Consider the following 23,491-nt stretch of genomic DNA (forward strand, 5'->3'; position numbering starts at 1 on the left):
CACAGAACCATGGTCGCCTTCCAATGCCATGGTCACCTTCCAGTGATGGTCACCTTTGCTTCATCACCGTCATTGTTGAGAACGATCAGAGAGGAGATTCCAGTGACTGGTACCCTGAAACTCACATCCTTTTACCAAGTTTCAGCCCTTCTATTGGAATTAAGGCTGTCTTTCTCAGGACAAAGTTGGCAATGTCTTTGTGGCAGGGCAAGAAAATAACCATGCAAATAGGAAGTGGAAACATCCAATGGTCGTATGGTATCTGTCATCCTAGTATGCTTACATGACATTTTTGGAGGAAATTACATTAGTTAAATCAGATGTTATATGCTTGAGAACATGTGGGTTTTTAAGATATTTTTAAATTCAGAACAATTGCTTTTTTCAAGTTGTTTTCCTTTTAAAAGAAACATGAAAGCCATTTGATCTACTTCTTGATAGCTAGCCAAGAAGAAAACTGGGGTCTATTTTTAATCCACAAGTAGGCTTGTTTTACACAGTATTTGTGGTTCTCTACCCTCCGTTTTTTATGCTTAATATATATAAGTATACCTGAAATACAGTTTAGTGTTTGTAAAAAATCATTGTATTTCTTTTTAAAGAATTTTAAAAAAGTAATACTAGTTACAATTTATGGGATATCTGCTCTGCTAAGCAATTTATATGATTTCCTTTTTATTATTCTCACCAATAGCTCTGCAAAATATCTTGTAGTTAATAAAGAAGGTTCAGGAAGAAAAACTCACTAGCCCCTGTTGACTCTGATGGGCCAGTCACATGGGGTGGCTTGCCTCACCCAACTCCCTCCACCTCCCCTCTGTTGCTGGAAGACACAGCTCTGTGTTCCAGGGCTGCTTTCCTCCAGCCTGATGGATGTGATGGCAGCAGCTATCTGAACCAGGACACACTCATTCTAGAGCAGGCAGAGCCCTCAGGGTCTCCCAGTTGTGAGTATTCAACTAAAAGGCAAACATGGTCACCTTGAGAGGTGGCCCTGGGTCAGGTGTGGTGACTGGGTTGGGACAGTCATTTGAGCATTGGGCTGGGTGGCAGGAGAAGGAAGAAGGGGGTAAAGATGACAAAGACACAGAAGGAAGCAAAGGCATTGGAGATGAGACACCACCCAGGAAACAGTGAGGACAGCCTGGGAGGCTTCTGTCATCTCAGCCCTTACATGGCCTGGCCATCTCCATGTTCCTGGACATGCTGTCATCTCCCATCATGAATGTCTCCCTCCTCTGGAGTTGGATTCAGTGCATCTCCAGCACTTGCAACCAGAGAGCTTGCAGGGAGCCCTTGCACGGCCAGCAGGGATAGCCGTGCTGGGTGACCAGCTGAGGAAGGGCTGGCTATGGTTTGGGCTGTTGCTTGGGGTGTTTGTAAAGGGTGATTTGTAGCTGACGGAGGGCCCCTGAGTGTTCTAGAAAGGCCGTACTCTACAGGGACTCTCAGAAAGTTTTCATGAGGAAGTGACTCTACCGGAACTTTAAAAAATGTCACTCCAGAATCTGCTGGGCCCACCATGGGGAAGTGACCACAGCAGGCGAAGACTCGACTGGTCCTGTGTGATGCCGCTTGCACATTTTCAGAATTTCCAGTTGCCACGTGTGCACCTGCTGTTCCCCTTTGATTGATGCTGGAGGCTGAACGAAGAGAGGCTCAGAGAAAGCGATCCACAGGCTCATCCAAAGGAGAGAGGTTGGCGTCAGAACTGCTGAGTGGTAGAGAAGGCAAGCTCTGGTTCCAGGAACCGTCACAGACCAGAGGGCTTTTGTACAAGTCTGGAAACTGTAATGTGCTCATGATTGTTAACTGATTAGGGCCTATTGGTTTCAAAGAACAATATGGAATAGTAATCAGAATGAAAATCCTTAAAATCAGAAAAAGATGGTGTTCTGCGTGTTTGCCTGCAGGTTTAGCATGACATGGGAAACTGGGGATGTTGCACCCCATTTCAAATCTCTTCTGGGGAGAGAACCCCAACAACTGATGTGGATGTTGGTAGCTGGGAGTCAGCGTGGGCTTAGGAGCTGATGAAGTGGCAGAGAGACCAGACAGTAGACAGACCCTAAGGGTACCAAGTCCAAGACCCCTTGGACTCTGAGCTCCATGAAATTCTGAATAAACAATGAACTAGCTCAGAGAAGGTTATAAATTTTGGAGGGCGCTTTTCCGGCAATCAGACCTGTATTATTGCCCTGGTCCAGCAGAATCAGTGGTCATGAGTTCCAGAATCCAACATTTCTGACTTTAAAAAGAAAACTTCAGTGGTGCTTATTTTAAGACATTAAAAATAAGTTGTAGATCCTCATTGCCCAGAGATACCTTAAAAGAAAAAGAAAAATTTGAAACCTGGTGGCTTAGACCTACAAGTGGAAGGTTCTGCCCTGAAGTAATGCCAGATGACCTCAAGGGTACATCACAACACCATAGTTTTTTGATCATGACAGATGAGTCGTTTGGTCATAGTCCAGAACACCCTTCCAGAAAGTCAAAGGAGAGTCATATTGATTTGGAATCATCAGGGTAAAACTAATTGAGATGTGAGTTATGAGCTGGACATGACTTTCTAGTTAAAATGGCTCTGGCATTTGGTACAAAAATATTCATGTTGTTAGTTCATAAAGTCTTACGAGAAATCTATGAAAAATTAAACCAATCCTGACTGACAATAATATTTGAAAAACAGGATGGCAATAGATCATTATATGGTTACTGAGATTCTTTCACTTCCTCTCACACCGAGTCATCAGAGTGCATCAAAATGCTTTCTGGCAACAGAAAACAGATTTGCTCTCTTAGCAATTCGTCCTCCTTCCCTCTCTGACTTTTCCTGTTTCCCTTGCTGTCTGCCCAGCTGGAACTCTGTTTTGCCACCACTGCTGCAATGCCAATAAGGAGGCATTATCTTAAATTTTGATGAGAATGAATACATTAAGGGTGAAAATTATACATTAACATCAGGCATTTCCACGGTCTCTTTTACAGAGCTGTAGAGAATTATGTGGACATTTACGAATATGCCTTGACAGGAAGTCTCCAAAATGAGCCTGGAAATTGGGATGATTGTAATGCAGCTGCCCTGTAATTTTTCTGTAAAATTATTTTTGTCTTGCTTTTCTCTCATCTTGCCAGATAATTATGATAAGCTTTTTAAGTATAATTAAGAGGTGATTAGCCAGACCTATTCTATGCTGTAAACGCAGTTAATTAATTACAGATTTTTTTATATCATTTTTCCACCTTAGAGCACAGGGAGGACTTATCTATTATTCAAACACAAAAAATGTTTTTAAGAGCAGTCATGCATATTCAAAATTCATGGAAAACCAGTTTGGAGGTATAACTGCCTCAACCCTTTATATAAGAAAGAGAAGCAGGAAAAGCACATATTTAAGTAAAATACTCAGTGAATAAATATTTTTATAGTAGAGACAGTTAATGAAATTTGGAAGAGGCTGTTGTCTCACGTTAAGTATGTACTAAGATAGTTCAGTGGAGTTGGCACATCCCTGTTGCTTCTTCAGAGTACTTACTAGAGTTCCCACTGAGGCCGTACTGCAGATGGAAGACCAAGTGAGCGTTCAGAGGGCTCAGGAGTAATACACAGCGTGTACCTTCAAGCTCTCTGCCCACTTTTGTGTTCTTCCTCCAGCTTTCATCCTTCTCTGGCCCTCCCATGGGTTCTGGCCGAGGGCCTTCCTGTCTTGCTTAGCTTTCATGTTAAGGGAAGTCATAAGGTACCAGCATCTCCTAAGAGCCATTTAAATTTTAATGGAGAAGTCAGGAAGAAGAGGAAGGGAACTAATGCTGAATGAGTATTAAATGCCAGATACTCTGCCAAGACACTTCAAGTATATTTTTCTCACTTCATATTTAAGCTAACCTTTTGACATGAATGCTGTTGCTCTCATTTTACAGAAAAGGAAACTAAGGCTTAAATTACTTGCCCTAAATCATATAAGCTAGAACCTGCTTCAGCCTGGATTTGAGCAAGTCAAGCTGGCAAATTACAGCAGATGGGAAGCTGTGCAGCCTGTGTGCTGTAAGAGCATTTGTAAAAGGCAGCTAGGACAGGTGGAGCCAGGAAATCTGTTTAGGAGAAAATGTGAAATCTCAGCTCCTGGATGCTGTTTAGAGCTGTGCAATCTTTGGATCTGTGTCATTTAGAAAGGACTGCCACACCATGGCATGTGTGAAATCCACCGTGTTCCAAATAGTTTTGAAAGTGGGTTGCCTTAGAGAGGGGAAAGACCCCCTGTGGAAGGTTGTCTGCTCAGCACATTCCAAAACAAGGGGTGGGGCAGGTGCTTGGTTTCCTTGGGAACAGTTCAGCACCAGGCCAGAATGAAGCTCATGGCTCATGGCTCGGGGAGCCGTGCAGGGAGAGCAGCACCGTTAGTAGTACAGTCGTATTTATCTCCTCTTGCTCTTCCAACTCTAAATAATATCTAAGAACTTCATGCCAAATGGGATGCAATTGCCAGGTTTTTTCATTATAGAAAACATAAATTGCTGAAGGCAAATACACTGCCAGTGAAGCTGGCAACAGGAAGACCATGCATGTGTGTCACCAACATGGCATCAAAATGCATGCGTTCATGCATCTGCTAATGTCGTGAAGCACTAACAGATGGGGTGACTGGAACAGTCTCTGTTCTGAATGTTTGTCTCCACTTTCCTGATGCCACTGGGTATCATGGAGACCAGCCGTTTGGGGAGGTTGAAACAATATTGGGACAGGCCAGGCTGCCACAGCTTGGCACAGTCATTTTTTGGTTACATTTCAGGTCAAGAACTACATAATTTGTTAAAGCAAAATCGATCTAGAATCTGAGAGCTTTAAAAATGAATTTCAATCTAGATGCTGCCATAAAACCTTGTACTTATTTGGTTTCCTGTGAGTAAACTTGATGTGTGATGTATTTTAAAAAAAGAAGAATGATGCCTTAGGCGTGATTTGCTGATGAATAATAGGGAACCAGTTTCATCTGTCATCTTTTAGCAAATGTTTCACTTTTATTAATAACCAGCGTGGAATAAATGAATAATGGCTAGGCCTGTGGACATAGATCAAAATTCAGTCTCGTGGCTAAGTAGCACTGACAGTGGGTATTTACAAAGATTCAGGGTATGAAACAACCAAATCAAATTTCTGAAGTTGCTTCCTTTTCAAAATGAAAATAAACAATACTTTGGCTATTTTGAAATATTTTGATATATAGATTTATGTAATTCAATTCTGTATAACAACTGAATGCAAGTTTTAAATAGTGTTACTGAAGTTAAAAACATATTTTTAAATTTAGTTTGCCCTGTCAGGGATTAGTTTAACCCACATAATATGCGTAGCTCTCCTTGGTGTATCTGTCCATTGCTGAGCTGATTTCACTGCACAGTGATCATTTCCTTATATGTAATTCTCCTGCCAGACCCTGAGCCCCTCCAGTCATGGGTGCTTTCTCATGCATCACTGTGTCCAGTTCTTAGTATCAATCCACAAGCGTTTGTGGAATATGAGTAGTTAGTGAAATTCTGTGTACTGTCAGCAGCTGCTCAGCAGTCGCATTTATACATAACTGGGAGGACAGTGGCCACCCAGGCTGCTGAGAGCTGCTCCTCCTCTTGTCAGATGATTTCTCTAGCCTTCCATGTCCAGGACACGCTAGATTCAGTGAAATCACAAATGTGGAAATCTTATCGTTTAAATGTATTTTTCAAAAAGAATTTCAGTAATCACTAAGAATCTTGCATGAGGAGGTCAGAGTTATTTAGTTCCTCGGGCAGGTTCAAGCTATGGAATATTCTTCAGGACTTCCCAACAGGCCCACTCAGAGCAGAACTGCAGCTGAGGTGCCAAGCAGGGTGACTCGAGCAATTCTCCTTCCATGCTCTTCTCCAGGACGTGCAAATTCCCATCATAGTTGCTTATCCACAAGCCTCATCTCCCTGAGCATAGACACAGGGCCTGGGCCTGGAATGGGCCATCCGAGGAGGACAGAATTTGTCACAGAGCCAGTGTTCCATAAAGCCTTATTGGAACCCATTTGCACATTAGTATCAGTGAGTTTGGCATGTCTCTTTTCTGAGCCCAGATTCTGATGCCAGAAAAGGAATGATTTAAGGAAGAAAAAGAAATGGGAGTGAACACCTAAGAAAGATGCTGAAAAGCAAGTTCGGTAGTACCAACCACGCACTTTACTCCCTGGTATTTCTCCAAAGACTGGACCTCGTCAGCTGCCCAGCGCAACCCAGGATGGGCTGCAACAGTTCAGCAAAGATGAGCGGTTAGTACTGACGTGCAGCACAGGAAAAAATATGGACTTTGGAGCCAGAGAGAAAGTGAAGACCGAGGTTCTAATCTTCATACTTCCGCTAAGTAGTCGCAGTATTTTAGGTTACTTACATAACATCTCTAAAGCTTACTTTCCTCATTTGCAAAATGGGTATCATAACATTTTCTTTCAAAGTATTCATATAACTTGAATTCTCTTCTCTGAGGTTAGGTGGCTGCAGCCCACGAGGGGAGTATTCAGCAACAGCAGCAGACTGAGTCCAGTCATGTAGGATAGTAGGAGGAAAAGTGTGTCAAAGGAGACAGAGATTCAGGGAGGGTGTGTCATTGCCACAGCTGCTATTTCAGATCTTTCTTCTGAAATTGTTCCCAAGAAGACACGTGATAGAATCTCATAAACTGAGTTGATGTGTAGCTTAAATAATCTCTGCTGTTAGCTTCTGCACATTGTTCAACTTCTGCAAGGAACCTTAAGGTATTAGATTACTCAGAATTGTCCTCAAATGTTGCCTTTCTGGATGCTCAAGAAGCTTTTCATCTGTTACAGAAAATATTTTCTTCTTCATGTTACCTACCGACTGTGAAAGTTTGGAAAACAACTTTCCATGCTGATATTTGAGCTGCTTGCAGATGATAGTAGTGTGCTTCTGGTATAACCGGATTATGTTTTATAGAAAAATAGCTCTGTGAGGGCAGAACTATACCTGTCTTCTTCCTCAATGGGTACTGAGTTCCTAAAGCAATGGCCCACACATAGATGGCACTCAGAGACTGAATGAATGAATGAACGAGCAAGTTGTTCGTTATGAGCTTCTTTCTTAACCTTAATTCTACCATTATATGCATGAAGGAAGAAGGCAATAAGTAAATATTGATCTTGATTAGAAGAAGAATTAAGTGATACATTTTTTACCAATTCCCATTTTTATTCTAGGCCATCTAATTCCAATACAGAAGAAAATTTAGATTTTGGCTTTGCTGAAGGCTATTGAACACCAAGTTTTTTATCATTTCTTTTGAACTTATAAAAGGCATACAGGCTGTTTGAAGAAAATTTAGAAAGTACAAAACATTTAAAGAGGAAAATGAAATGTGGCCATAATTTCTCCAGAGACATTCACTGTTAGCATCTTAGTAAATTGCCTACTGTTTTTTGTTTTTGTTTTTGTTTTTTTCCCAAAGCAAAACTAGAATCACAGAGTACATAGAGTTTGTGTATAACTTTTCTCACTTCACATCACACTGGTAATTTCTAAAACACTTAAAACTATTCTAGCATTCAATGCTATGATTGTACTGTAATTTATTTAACCATTCTGCTTTAATTGGACATTTGAAAATACAGGCTTGTCAATTCTTTTTAAAGAAAAAAATGAGGCATCACTACTTACCCTAACGTCATTTGTACAAAATCCAGGAAAATGTACAATAATAATTGGAGCTATAATTACTCCTGCCACATCAAAACACCTTACACTTGGAGCTGAAGTCATCCCTGTGCAGAAAAAAGAGGGAATGCTAAATGCTAGAAATTCATCAACTGTAGAAAATTAAGACAATGTGTTGAATATGTAATTTAAGAGTGTTTAAAAGTTAATATTTTTTTTCACATTAAAATGCCTGAAAATGTCTGTGCAGAAAGCATGTTGTATAACAAAGAAATTGAGAGACAGCAGTGTTCCTTGTGTTGGATTCCCTCCAGTCTGAGCACACTGGCACAGCTTGCTCCATGGGTGGCTTGGATGGTCAGGAGAATGTGATATGGGGCTTTAGTAAATTACTTTTGTTCATTCCACCAAGTTGGTGGTTTCCTGGCTGCAGTGCAGATTCACCTATGCAGCTATGCTGAGGCCTGAGCACCCACATTCTTCTAAAAGTTCTCCAGGGGTAGCAGGACAAAATCTAGCAAATAAAAATACAGGACACCCAGTTACATTTGAATTTCAGAAAAACTACTGATATTACATGGGATATATTTATACTAAAAATGATTCATTGTTTCTCCAAAATTCAAATGTTAATTGGGCCTCGGGTATGCTACCTGGCAGCCCTACCCAGGGCTTTCTAATGCAGTGAGCATTAGAACCACAGAGACAAAGAACAAGTTTATCATTCACTGTGATCTCTGAGACTTTTGCATAATGTAGGTATGAGCAGCAATAACTTCAGTTTTGAAGCTCTGTAAAATGCCCTTTACTCTGTCTTTGAAGTAATATTTTCTTTGTAAACATGATGGATGTATCTTCAAGGCATCTTTGGTATAAAACCTTATTAAATACAGATGGTAGTACAAAGGATTTAACACTGCATGCATTTGGAATTTAAATTTAAAACATTATATAAAATATAATTAATGTCACTTTTCAAGTGAATAATATTCGAATTTAAGAGCAGACAGATACAATGTCATCTTGAAGCTTTCAGATATTTAAATAAGGAAGTCTGCCTTTTTACTTTAACACTTTTTAATCTTTTTTCTGAGTCCAGAGAAATTCAAAATTAAGTGTATGTTGCTCTTAGTCATAACTGAATTCTTTTGGAAGATGATTTTGTAATTTATTTGAATGCATCGTGGTGGTTAACTTAACTTGATAAGGTCCCCAAAGCTTGAAAACAAGATATGTGGAGGTGACTCACACCCAGTGGTGATTTGAATGCTGATACTGCACTGTCACGAGTCTTAGCTGCCACCTGTTTTGAGAGAGAGCCATTTAGTGTCATTCTTAGTGGAGTGGAGTTGCCTCATTAGCGACTTTGAGCTTTTCTCTTTTCCTAATTTAAGTGACATTTAACTACTAGTGAAAATTCCGCAGACTTTAGGGGCAGCTTCTGCTGAGACTTGATCCTTGGTCCAAAATAAAATTATGAGCATTTCTGTGGTTTTCAAAGAACAGCCATTAACAGTCATTACAGCAGTGGCTGAATGCAGGCAGGCAGCGCAGCTGTGTGTGGAATGGAAGAGGAAGCTGGCATTACAACTAATCAATGTCATTGTCCTGACGGAGCAGAAATGAATCCTTAATTTAAGCAGCCTTCAAATCCTGTCATTACAGAAATGGCTAAAATGGAGACTTGAGTATGCTTTCTTTAAAAGTAAACTTTTAAGGAGTAAAAAGAATCCAGAAGCTGGGCAAACTCAGATCACCCAACTTTGTGGATGACTCTTTCAGTGAACTGAATTTGTTGATTATCTCTTGTGCATGTTCCATGCCTGGTGCCGGGGACTATGCTGAGTGCTCTGTAGATGGTGTCATTGTCCCTGCAGAACACCCCAGTGAAGCCGTAATCCCAGGGATGCCCCGACTACCCATAAGAAGGAGCAGTGGAGAGAGTGGCCAGGTCTCAGCCACATGGTTGGAAGCGGATGTGCTGGGTGCAACCTGAGTCTCCCTGACTCCCCCCAACTCCAGGGGGCTTGCAGATGAAGCCCGCACCCGCAGGGTCCCTGTCTTTTAATTGAAGACCTACATGTTGCACATAGGAAATAAATAATGAAAAGGTAGTGCGTAAGGTAACCTAGAGCAGCATGGTAGGCGGAGTAGAGCAGAAAGAATTCAGACATATGCATGTGGCGCTCGCTTCCACACATGTCCATGGGCAAAACTTCTACCTTGACCTCCACCCTCTACACCTGTCCACTGTAGAAATAGGTGATAAGTGGAGCTCCTCAGGAAAGACTGAAACAAAAAGTTCTCCACCAGACCAGAGTAAACACCAGGAAGGAAGGGACGTGCTGTGCCTCAGCACAGATTCACCTGTGAAGGAAGTCGAGAAGGACCCCCGCAGGCCCAGAGTGTGCAGGAGCTGCAAGGGTGAGGGTAGAACCGGGCAGATTAGACGCGGCAAGAACTGGGGAGAAGAGGCAGCACCACAGAGCCCGGCAGACCGCCTCCGTCTGTGCGGGCTAGAGATGCTGCTGTGGGCCGGATGGGTCCCCTGGACATGGATGAGACAGAATGGGATAGTCGGTGTTTGGACAATCCCAAGGGAAGACCCAAAGATACGGCTGACATGGGGTGGAATGGAGGATGTCGCTGGTAATGTTGGTCAGACTTTGAGACCGTGACTTAACAGTAGAGGCTTCAGGCTCTAATCCCATTGTGAGAAAAGATGTGCCTCAGATCAGAAAACACCACACAGCAGCAAAAGGAAGTGAGCGTGCTCTTCAGAACACAGAGCAATGCAAGACTTCCATTTGCCTCCCGCACTCCCCGGGCAGTCCCCGGCCCAGGGTTTTCAAGCTCTGCCCCTTGCAGCACTGGGGTTCTGCAGAGAAGCTGGGGGATGGCTGTGGGAGAAGAGAGAGGGGTCAATGCTCCCAATCTCCTTTGCTTCTTATCCCAACTTTTTAAGGAGCACTGATAGCATCCACTTTATTGTTGAGGTTCTGTGTCAATTTCATATGGGAACAAAAAAGGACTATGCTATAAAAATGCAATGTGGAACCACAATTCTGGTGGGGACCAAGAGCAAATCACTTCCCCGCTGTGGGCCTGGCCCGCCACACCACACACCTGTTATCTGCCCCCCCACCACACACCTGTTATCTGTCCCCCCACCAAGGGAAACAGTGGGATCAACCAATAAGCACCTAAATAAAAACACTGCCTGGAGCAGGAAATGCAGCAAAGCCCCGAGCACAGTGGATAATAGCATATCATTTCCCTTTCCTTGTGTTTATGAGGTGATAATAGTATTGGATCCCTTACATCAAGAAATCCAATATTTTCTTACAAGCAATTTCCCCTTACAAGTATAGACACCATTTTCCCTTCTACCTACTACTTTGAATGCTCAACTGCTTCTTATTGTTTCCAAGTTAACATGACTTGGAGACAACTCCCCCCACCCCCAAAAAGATGCAATTTGTACTTAAAAGAGTTTAAAACCCATCAATTGAAGGTGTGTATTTCCTCCACTTCTTTTCTGAACCTTACAGTTGGTATTCACGGGGCAGATCGTTAAGAAAAAAAGGGTCGCTCAATGCAGACTCCTCCAAACAGATGCAGCCACACAGTGGAGTGAAAAGAGACTGAACTTGGGGTCAGGGGTTTAGCTTCATGAAATCCATCATTTCTGTGACTGCAGAGAGTTACTTAACCTCCCAAGGCCTTCATTTGTGCATCTATCAAGCTGGAGGTGGTAATTCCTAGCATAACTGCAGAGTGGTTGGGGCAATGAAATGAGGTAGTAGAGGCATGTATATTTGCACACATGCACAGAAATTATTACACATATCATTTTTCTTCACTGTTTCTCCAAAATAAGACATAACCAGGAACAAACCAGGAAGTAGATTAGTTGGAGCCATCTGGTGGTCTTGGTGCCAATCCTTACCTTCCAAGACTGAAAAAGAGCCCAACGTCAACATCAGTCAAGTCCTGTGAATTATTTCCAATGGGAGGAAGAAGAAAATAAGATGCCGGGACAGCGTGCGGATGCTGATGACGTGCCAGGCTGAGAGGGAAGCATGATCTACAGTCTTAGGGAGAGGCGGCAAGAGCCGAGAGCTTTAGCTCTCTGGGGTTATCTGTCTGACATCAGCCCTTTCTCTTTCCATCCTACTAAGCTGCCTCAGAGTCACAGACTTGGAAAATCCCATTGCCTGGGTCACAGAGCTAGCCCGGGTGGTTGAAATGGCACAGTGGCAGCTATTGAAGGAACTTGTCAGTGAAGTATCCAAACATGCTCCCCTGAGTCTGTAGTAAATTGGCCATTCGAGTTCAGTATAGTAAAACCAAGTCTTGTTCAAGTTATGGTGCTGATGTAACCGTATTTGGTTCTGGGACCCTTGAGAATGCTTCTTTACGGAGGACCCTGGCTTTGGTCAGCAGCCCCGTTGAAGTGGGGGGTCTTTCCTTCTCAGGATGGCAGATCAAAGACGCTGCTCATCTGCCAGGCCCTGCTGTTTGCTCTTGTAACCACAGCTCTCATTTCCAAATGAGCAGGGCTGTCTTCCTGGTATAAGTATCTCTAGTGTCCACAAATGAAGGCTGCAAGTCACCAACCATCCAAATTCAGCATGTCTTTGGTGTTAAATAGCATGTATGTGTATCTGCAAAGCACATGACAGGCCCCATGGCCACTGAACACCTGCACATCTGCTCCATTCCAAGAGCTCCTCCAGGGCCCCGTGGATGTAGAAAACCACAATCCCAAGACTATTCACAGAAGGTGACTCAGAACTGCCCAGCACCATCCTCCTTAGAGTGCCCGGAAACAGGAGTCCGTCTCATAAGTACAAAAAGTAGCACGTCCACTGGCTTCCATGAAAGTCTGATTTCTTCTTGGAAGTTAGTCTGCCTGGGTTATATGGCTCAGCTGTCACTCACCTGCCCAACATCATTTCTTTCATCTCTTCTGCCTCTTTATTTGGGGGATTTTTAACTCACTCCATTATCAGTCCAGGAAAGCTCTGTTGAGGAGGATCAATGCAGAGTCTCTAAATTAAACATTGTGGTGTCAGTGGAAGTATCACAGGGACTCATACAGACAACTGAGAAAAGAGTACGGGATTTGGAACCAGCCGGGTCTCTCTGTGACTGTGTGTCCTTAGGTGACGTGCTCAACCCTCTGATCCTCTGTTTCTTCATTGGAAAATGTGGATGATACCACCGCCTGGACCAGTGCTTGTGAGGAATGACTTCAAGGAAGCTCCACACTGCCCTCTACGATGTGCGGTAGTCGGTCTCCCGTCACGAGAATTTCAGTAGCTTACAGCGTTGAAATAGCTCATCACATCAAGGTGAACATAAAAACAGTATGTTCCCGTGGAGTGGTAATGATGCCCTATATTTTATTAAGTATTGTCACAAATTATCTCAGATCTATCATCATAAGCCTCTGGGGTCCAGGGGAGCAGGATGACCACGTATTTGAAACTTGAAGGTGATTTCAGAGGCATCAGGAAATGTTCCCCGCGTTACTGTGTGGTTAGTGGCAGATCTGCACACTGTCGGTGGCACCCACTGCCCTCGATGCACCTCACCTGCACTTTATTGCTGCCTCTGGTATCTGTGAGAAGTACTTCACACATGTGGAATTAGGTGTTCACTCTTGGAAGAAGCACCATGACACACACCTGCACAAAGGTCTCATTACAGTTCACCCAGAAATGGTTTACAGGGTCCCTGTGTCATGTGTTAGGGAGAGCTGCTGTTGTTAAGTTCCAGTAGATAAAAAATAATAATTCATAAAGTGAATTCAGCTGGAAAGTATTGTAAGTGAGCAGTCTGGAGTAAGGAAAATCTCATCAAGAGTCATGATGTTAAAAGACTGTGTTTCTCTAGTGAAGAAGAAAACTCATTAGATGTACTCAAATGTGTAAGTAGATGATTTCTAACATTTTTTAGTCTAAGGCACATTTTTGTTGTTGCTAAGAAAATGTGATGGAAATTTGAGCATGATGTCAGGTGTAGGTGCTATTAGTTTTACAGCATTGATTAATCTCATACATGTAATCTATACAGTCATCAGCCTCTCCTGCCTGGGATATATTCAGTTTGGATGGCAGAAAACAAGGAAGCAAAGTAAAGGAGGCTTACAATCACCCAATTTCAGAACATCTGGGAGCATAACTAATAGAGGTATTGTTCTATTACACCAACCACAGTTTGCTGCTTAGATTAGACAGCTTGTCTTTCATATGATTGGTGGAGCGAAATAGTTTCTCTTATTAATATGAGTGGGGGCAGAAGAGAGAAATTTACCAAATGAATGAGTTTTCAGTGTATCTCTTTAAGCCTAGGCAGAGGCAGTTTTGGGGGCTCTGCCACCATTAAGATGATAATTTAATTTGAGAGCCTTCTGTACCCTTCACGTTTCATTCATTCAGCTCATTCCTCAAACATTTATTAGCACTCACTGTACCAGACAATGAAGATATAAGAAACACTAGAACATTAGCCTTACTTATGGTATGAAGTTTGAACAGGATGTTTGCCTGGACAAGTATTCTGGCCTATGGATAGGGAGATATGATAGAAATGCAAAATTTAGGCTGAAATTGCCAAGCTTTGTTGGATAAGGAAAGATTATACACATGTTGAATTAAGCTTTATCAGCTGAAAAGTAACACAGAAATCAGAAATGTTCAATGCATCTACCCTCAACCCATGTTGCATTTTTTAACTTTGGTAGGTTTTGCCCAAGGCAAGATATTCTAGGCCTTGCATTATCTTGATCTGATTAACAGCAAGGGCAGAGGTAAATTATGCAGCTAGTCATTTCTACCTATAAAATTTAGGGCTGACCTTCAAACTTGCTTTCTCTTCATCCTTGGAGTATTGTTCTCTAAGTAATTAGATGTGTTCCTTCTGTAAACCTTCAGGTTCATTATACTAAGCTTACGCTCTGTGTGAATACACACCTTTGTTAAACTCAGTGTGTGCATTCTGTCTATTTGTGTTCTTGGCATTGTTAGCTGAGCATTCATACTTGTAATTTCAACAATGTAATGTTAACTCATCATTCAAATTCATTCTGTTAAAGCGTATACTTTTTCTCCCTCTGTATATGTGTGTTTAAACTAAGGGGAATAAGTGACATCTGAGATTGAGGATTTGTGTTTTGGTTATCCCCCAAATTCCATTCTAACCCAAAGAATGTATACTGTTTTCTAGTTAATAACACTATATGACTATAGTTTTCACGGGAACTGTGCTTAACGTGCAAGTCTTTTGTTTTGGGTTATATTTAATGTTGTTATTTGACTGGCTAGCTTTGTAGTAGGTAGTTCATTAAAAGGAAACAGAACTTAAAGTATACAAAAGTGCTGTTAACCATGCAAAAATGAGGTACAGTTGACTTACATTGAATAATTTAAATAAACTGTCTTGTAAAATGCTTAATTCAGATAGACATTTATTATACATATATATTTTTTAAAAGGAGTGACTGGGAGATCCCATGGAATGAAATTCTCCTGCACATTTACCATTTACATGAGAGGAGGCTAAGCACTCTCCTCAGCATCTTCCATTGCTAAGTCTGCCATCTTCCTCCCTAACTTTTTATCAACTTACTAAAAATGGCAGACGTCAATTTGCTGAATTGAAGAGGGTGATAGCAGTGAAAGTATGTTCAATCATAATGTACTAAAATGCATCCTTTTGCAGATGATGGCATAGCTAACTGTATCTAATACTAGAGGGATGTAAATGTACAATGTGGCCTCAAAGCCTGTCAATGAATATTGGAAGCCCACATGAATGTGTAAATACATGTCTAAAATCAGAGTATGCAATTCTATTTATAATTATATTTATGGGTATGTGCCAAAATGATGACACATATATGTGTGTGTGTATATACACATGTGCAAATATATCATCATTTTCGCACATATCCCATAAATATAAATATATTTACATATACATATGTAATGTGTTGCCAAAATATCCTGTATTTGAAAGTCCCTGTCTCCATTTTCAGCCTAGCTCTCTTCACCTCTCACTGTAGATTAGTGGGAGATAGAGCACCCCTGGGCATTGCACTGTATCTAAACTGCCCCTGTAGTACATGAGGAAACTGGGGCATCCTGAAGAATATAGCACCTGGTTTGCTGGGCAGAGCCCAGGACAGGGAGGGCCGCTAGATGACTCTCTAAGCCTAGCTCTCCAGGGGCTAGCTGGATAAAAACGCAAGTTCGTTTATCAAACTGGCCTCTGTTGCCCCATCTGTGGAGGGAGGAACAGTGCTAAATGGCCCCAAGACCTTTTACAGCTACATGATGATGTCATTCTAAGCAGTGTCTGCTTTTGTATTATGGACAGAGTGAACAATTGAAAATCAATGCCAATGGCCTGAAATGATCTCCCAACAGCAGGAAATGAAATTAGTGTTTCGGACAAAATTGACCTAAGATGAACTAATATTAAGCATTAAAGCCGTAACTGCAGGCTTTGAATATTGTGGAATGAAGCATCGAATAGTATAAAGCTTTCTAGACAATAAGGGAAGTCTATCATGAGTGATTCGGAGCTCCCATGGGACTCAGCTAGCTGGAAGGAGCCAGGGAAAATAATAGTGGGCCAACTTAACAGAAGTCGGTTCTAATGCAAACAAGGGCTAATAAATCTGAAGTTAAACCAAAGCTGAAGCTGAGAATCACTGGGCACTCTGCCTAAGTCAGTACCTAGATGGGAGAAATATGTGTGTCTGCAGCCACAGTCATCCAGAAAATGATGATCATTTCTGAGGTTATTGGCACAAAATACCGGGCTCTAAGCAGTGACATTTGAAGAAATATGAAGGTGTCAGTCGTGTTTGAACTATGTTATAGTGAAGAGTTTTGAAGATGCTCTAGGGATGACTGCAATCTACATCAGACACATATTAAAGAGTGACTTTGTTTCTGTCTTTGCAGAGGAAGAAGGTGGAGACCTGGCCCAGCCGGGCATCAGCTTTCCAGGGCCAGCAGAGGAGGATCTAGGTAGAGTATAGCCATCAGCTCTGGTTACAGCAGGGACTAGACAGAACCTGACACACTCCAGGCATATCCAGTAATTGGGGAACCATCCCACAAAGATGTGTTAAGCATGTTTGCCTATAGAAAGTGTCCTAATAAGAACGAAACAAAACGTGGCAAAATTTTTCTCAAAAATAATACTTTATATATAAACGTTATGGAAGCTCTAGGTGAAAAAAGGTTTATTCCAGATCCTCATGGACTAATTAAGGCAACAATTAACAAAAATAATGCATGTCTCAAAACATGAAATGATTCCTCCCTCTTTTGCTCCTTGATGAGTAAAACTTACTCTACATCAATCTAAGGAAGCAAAAAGCTCTTTACTTGCATCTTTTTCATGTAACCCTGTAACTTAACATGAAGCTGCTGATTTGTCTGGGCAGGTCCAGCGCGTGCTGTGGTTGGATGCTGTGTGCAACTGTGTGCTTTCTTCCAAAAGAGCTCAGGATGACTGTCAAACTATGTCTTCCCCAGTGCTAGTTAGAACCATGTGGAAATTTCATTTTTATGCTGCCACAGATGCAATAAAGCTGGTGCCGTATTTGGCCATCAGTTATTTGACATGGAGTTATGCTTACATAAAAAAGGGCAAGTCCTTCTATTAGAGATGTGAAATATTGCATAAATTCAACGTCAAATGGTTAAATAAAATCAAAGTCAAACCATCACTGAAAAAAGAAACCAGGGCTCTAGGTTCGTTTGCCTCTGTGTTTATCCTCTGACCTAGAAGATTTTCAGCTTTCTTTCTCAAGTTGCTGATGACCATATGTTGGTACTACACTTAGGGCTGTATCGTGGATCATGCGTTCAATTTATATTTAAATTTGAATTTTTCTTAATTTATTTCAGACCTTTAGCCAATGAATCTGTTGCTTATTTGATTAGCTTAAAGAATAATATTGAGAATTGAAGGAGTCCACTTTGTATAAAGCTGTGATTTCTTTTAAAGAAAATTACAGCCAAAAAAAAAGTTTGCTTTTCAATTTAAAATTATGAAAACAGGTAAAGTTCTAAAAAGACGACAGTACAATATCCACCGTGATCGAGTTCTAAATTTATTTCTAACTTGATCTTCCAAACAAGCCTTTCCCCAATTGTAAATATGCAAATAAAAGTATTTTTACTTCTTATTAGAAAGGAGTAATGGCGATGTCATTGAAATAATTATGCATCTTTTTAAAGAATTTTACTGTGGCAAAACTCTGTCACTATGAATATTCACTACTGGGCCTGTCTACAGAGGCTTCCACATGAAAATGATGACTCATTTAACTTTTGTTTCATTGAAACTTTGAAAGTAGCTCACTCGCATTTTGTACTGTGTCTGGAAAATGTTAATATCACAATTGTGTCTATAATGCCAGTTCTTTTCTGTGACAGTTTCTTAGAGTGAGGGGAAATGCCAGAATAAATGAGAACATCCATCTTCAAGCCACATTTTTGTGGCACAAGAGTTTGCGGCCTGAACCCTCACCCTTGGGAGACTGGGTGAGAGCTGAGGCCAGCTGGCATGCTCTGAGTGCCCATCCATGGGGTGACACCTTCTGTAATGTACCACATAGCACTGTAGGTGTTGTTCTGCCTGGGGACAGGCATAATGGGAAGAGGCTTGAGGACTGAAGCAGCAGGCACAGAATGCAAATGAAAGAGTAGGAATCACTCTGAAAAGGTAGGCTGTGCCCCAAGTTCCTACCTTGGAGTCCCAGATAAGGAGTTTAAATGTGTTGCATAGTATCATAAAGTGAGTGTTGACAGATAAGGCTAGGGGCTTGAAGGAGTCAGAATGTCACACTGTGGCACTGTGTAGGCTGGATTATAGGGGCGGAAAGTACTTTTTAATTGTGGTAAAATATACTTAACATCAAATTTACATCTTAGCCGTTATTAAGTGTACAGTTCAGTGACATAAGTACATTTCCACTGTTGTAAAAGTCACCACTATCCATCTCTAGAACTTTTCCATCATCCTACACTGAAACGCTGACCCCATTCAACACTAACTCCCATTCTCCCCCTCTGCCCGGCCCCTGCTTTCTTTCTCTATGAATCTGACTACTCTGAATACTCTCTATAAGTGGAATTCTATAACATTTATCCTTTTGTGTCTGGCTTATTTCATTTACCATTTATGTCTTAAGGTTCATCTGTCTTGTAGTGTGCATCAGAATTTCCTTTCTTTTTAAGGCTAAATAATATTCCATGTATGTATATACCACATTTTATTTATCCATTCATCCATCAATGGACACTAGGGTTGCTTTTGGCTATTGTGAATAGTGCTGCTATGAACATTGATGTACAAATATCACTTCATGTCTCTGCTTTCACTCCTTTTGAGTATATGCCCAGAAGTGGAATTGCTGGATCAAATGGTAAACCTATATTCACTTTTTTTTTGAGGAACCTCAATACTTTTTAGGGACAGAAAGTATTTAGCAAGTTGTCTCTATAGTCTTGCCATGAGGTGGTGGTTTGTGGTTATAAGAACAAGAAGGAACAGTCAGAGTTTAGAAGCCCTGGAAAGAAAGAAACAGATGATTTGATGACTGTTGCTGTAAGGAGCTCTCAAACACGTTGTCTAATTTTTCTGTGTGAAGAGGTGGTGATGGATGGGGGTTATGGTGGGAATCAGGTGATTCAGGAGAGAGTGAGAGAACTAACTGCAAACATGCAGACAATTGGAGTTGTGGGACTCGGTGCAGAAGTAAACCCAGTTAGGAAAGTGGACGTTTTGGTTCCAGTCATTCTTTTTAGCCCCTACATTGAAGCATTAGATCTCAGACCTGGTTCTGCATCAGATGGTATCACTCAGGGAACATTTAAAAAGCAATGACACTTGGTCCCCATGCCTAGCCATGCTGATGTATTCATTGGAGGCACTGGGTATTGTTATCTTTAAAAGTTTCCTACCTTTTTTTAATGACTGAAACATGTTTTTTTCACTTTCTAAATTTTTTAACACTTTATTAACTCATAATTAACAAATAAAATTGTGTATATTTATAGTACACAATGTGATGTTTTGATTGATGTATATATACATACACACACATACACACAGATTGTGAAATGATTAAATAAAGCTAATTACCATATCCATCATCTCACAAACTAAACATTTCTGTGTGTGGTGAGAACATTTAAGATCTACTCTCTTAGCAATTTCTCAAGTATATAGTACATTGCTATTAACCGTAGTCCCCATGCTATACAACAGATCTCTCAAGTTTATTCCTCCTGTCTAACTGAAATTTTGTACCCTTTAACCGACATCTTCACAATTCTTGCCACCCCGTCCCAGCTTCTGGCAACCACCTCTCCACTCTGCGCTCCCATGAGTTCAACTTTTTCAGATTCCATACATAAGTGAGATCATGTGGTGTTTCTCTTTCTGTGCCTGGCTTATTTCATGTAGTATAATGTCCTCCAGGTTTACCCGTGTTGTCACAAATAACAGGATTTTCTTGTCTTTTAAGCCTGAATAGCATCCCATGGTGTGTATATATATATATATATATATATATATATATATATATATATATATATATATATATATATATACACCACATTTTCTTTATTCATTCGTCCATTGATGGGCATGTAGATTGATTCCTTATCTTGGTTATTGTGAATGATATCCAAGTAGACAGAAGAGTACAGACATTCCTTCCACATACTGATTTCATTTCCTTTGGATATACACCTGGTTGTGGGATTGCTGGATCACCCTTTGTGATTCTAATGTGCACGTAGGGTTGAGAGCCCTGATATTAAAAAGTATGAAAGGACAATTAATAGAAATAGCAAAAGAAAAAGAAAAGAAGGAAGGAAGAAAAATGGATGGATGGATGGAAGGAAGGAAGGAAGTTTGAGTTATATTCTTGGTGTTATTTTAATAACTAATTGGGAGTAAAGAGTATAATTTTAGACATTTAATTTTCCAAATTGAGTTTTCCAATCTCTTCATCTCTAAATTGAGAGGTTAAACTAGATGATTTTTAAAGGCTCTTCCAAGTCTCAGATTTATAGATCTATAATTCTACTGGGCCAAATTAAAATTAAAAACATTTCATAATGATCTTAATGCTATTATAGTAAGTGAGTAATTATCATTTCTAAAATACTGTGGGGCATCTTAAAGCATAGTATAGGTTAAAATCATAAAGCAATGAAATAACCTTTGCTTCTGGTTCCATTCAAAATATCAATCTTTTTTTTTTTTTTTCAATTAGCCGTGGTCTCTAAAAGCTCCAAGGAAAGATGAGTGACATTTACTGAAAATACTAAAACTTACTTTAGTGACAGATCAATTAGTAAAGCTATCAGTATCCCACCGTATTATTATTCATCACATTTTAAGATCATATGTACTCTCCAAAACTCTTATAATATATGAAAAGTAATGTTATGATGAGGAAAATGGCTGTGGAACATGGAAATATAAAGAAGGTTTCTATAAAATTAATCTAAAGTCAGTGATAAAATGGATTAATGTAGCACATCCAAAATTGCTACAAGGGAAAACAAAAACCCATCTGTTCCAGAAGAAACGTTTCTAGGGAAGACCCTCAGACATATTAAAATTAAATTGCTCTGTCAGTAATATTTGTACCATTGGCTCATTATAGATGTTGTTTCTAAGAATGGCATTTCTTCATTCTCTTGAATGTTACATTTAAATCAGTAGTAAAGAGTTAGTGATTTATTAGCATTAATGAAGACTGATATTGACCCAAGTTTTACGTTGAAAAGTTAATTGCAAAGTAAAAAAATTTTCTAATGCTAGATTATATAATCATTCAAAGAATTGAAAGCACATACTCATATGTGAGGCAGAACACTGAGAAATGGGCACACTGTGTAATTTTAAAATTCCTGAATATTAAAATAATACCTTGTCGTGCTCTTTTACCTGCCCATAATCCTGCCAACTGGCCAACTGTAGAGCTAGGGCTGCATCTGGAGCTCACAGACCCCTCAAGCCTGTTGTCCAGATTGGGTCATAAACCCTTCACATGTCAGACTGGGTCCCCAGACCCCTCACATGCCAGGCTGGGTCACCAGACCTTTCACACACAGGTCTATGAGCTAGGTAACTAGCAAAGAGGTCCTTGGAGCCATAGGTTGGAGAGCATGGCCATGCGGATCGGACACCTGAGGCAAGCCACACCACCCAAGGTGGCAGCACCGCCCATGCACACTAACTCCACCCGCACACAACCTATTTACAAAGAATGCACTGCACCACCCCCAACTGGACCTAAGGTGAGGGGGCCTGATTAAATTATTCTATTTTCCCAACATACCTACCAATATTTAGGTCCTTCTACAGGGCAGTCACATATATTGTGAAAATGTTTTTATATCCTTTAAATATTTAAATTATTTATTTAAATATTTTTATAAATAATAAGACAGACATAACATAGTGTCATTTTAGTTACCTGCACAGCATTTAAGTGCGTGAACTTAATATGTGTCATAGTAATAATGATATGTACCTTATTTAACAAGAACTTCCCTTTTAGATATGTCTTTTCTTTTCTTTTATAAACAGCCCTGTCCCTACATATTCTTGTAACTTTGTAACTTTACAGGCATTCATATTTATTTCCTTCAGGTAAATTTCTAGAAATAGTGGAAGCAGGGCTGTGCTAAATTTCTGTAGAAAGAACGTAACAATTTACATTTCTATCTCCAACGAATTAATTTACTTGTGCCCTTAGCAACCGGTGGTGGGGTCCCCCTGTTCCTCTCCTTCCGCACGCCTGCCCTCCCAGCGTCTTCTTCCCGTTCCTCCTTCACCTCACAATCGCCCTAGGACGTTCGGTCTTTTCCTGGACTGATTCCAAGATCCCTTTGTGGAGAACGTTCTTTCCACTGTGCGACATCAAAGCCCTCATTTGTTACGTGCCACAGAAGAGGAGGGAAGAGCTGGCCTGGAGGGAAGGTTACCACAGTAGTGTGTGGTCTTACAGAGGAAGGGAACATTCCTAGGGCTACAAAGTGGAGTGGGGGGGACAAGGGAGAGGGGAGGGAAGCTGGGGGATAGGGTGGGGACGAGGGGTACAAAAGTAATTTCTGGTAGTGGGTATGCCCTCGGTATGAATCTGGCCCTCACATCATGGTCAGGAGGGGGGACAATTAGCTTTGTATCTCATGAATATTCTTAATAAATTAGTTAATTAATTTTTTAAAAAAGAAAAGAGCAAGATTTGTATTAAATAAATAAATAAATAAATGTCATGTGATCAAGGGAATCTGCTAACGGATGTATTTTAACAATTTCATTTTTAAATTGTAGTTCTATGCAAGCATATTAGAATCAGCTTTAAAGCCACGCATATTTACTGTTTGTGAAAAGTAGGATATTGCAGTTTTTCATCTGAATTTCTGGAATATATTCCCTAGGTATCAATTGTTAGCCTCCACAATTTCCGAGCCTGCTCACTGCCCCGTGAGCTCGAGTGCCTCTCCCCGGCGGGTTGCCTCGTCGCACAGTGAGCTCCCGCTGCTGTCTTCCCGCCTGCACGTGCGCATGCTCCCAGCCATTCCAACCTGCCACCCCGCGCTTTCTCCTCCATGGGACGCCTTGCTATGCGTGACCTGCGTGCTCCCGGGCTTAGCAGGCTCAGCGTGCGGAGGAGTTAGAAAGAAAAAACAAACGCGTAGCTGCTACGTATATATAAAGAATAATGAATTTAGTGCATACAGTTAGGGAGGCG

General features: G+C 40.9%; 1 protein-coding gene across 1 annotated transcript in view; it reads left to right on the top strand.

The window, feature by feature from the left end:
• Positions 1 to 9,821: 9,821 nt before the first annotated feature.
• Positions 9,822 to 23,491, top strand: part of DLGAP2 (DLG associated protein 2) — a 215,229-nt gene continuing 201,559 nt past the window's right edge. The window contains exons 1-2 of the mRNA XM_063099474.1: positions 9,822 to 10,332; positions 16,662 to 16,727. Coding sequence (XP_062955544.1) covers positions 9,822 to 10,332; positions 16,662 to 16,727 — 577 coding nt within the window. The remainder of the gene's footprint in view (positions 10,333 to 16,661; positions 16,728 to 23,491) is intronic.

Source organism: Cynocephalus volans, chromosome 1, assembly GCF_027409185.1.
Source record: "Cynocephalus volans isolate mCynVol1 chromosome 1, mCynVol1.pri, whole genome shotgun sequence".
NCBI lineage: Eukaryota > Metazoa > Chordata > Mammalia > Dermoptera > Cynocephalidae > Cynocephalus > Cynocephalus volans.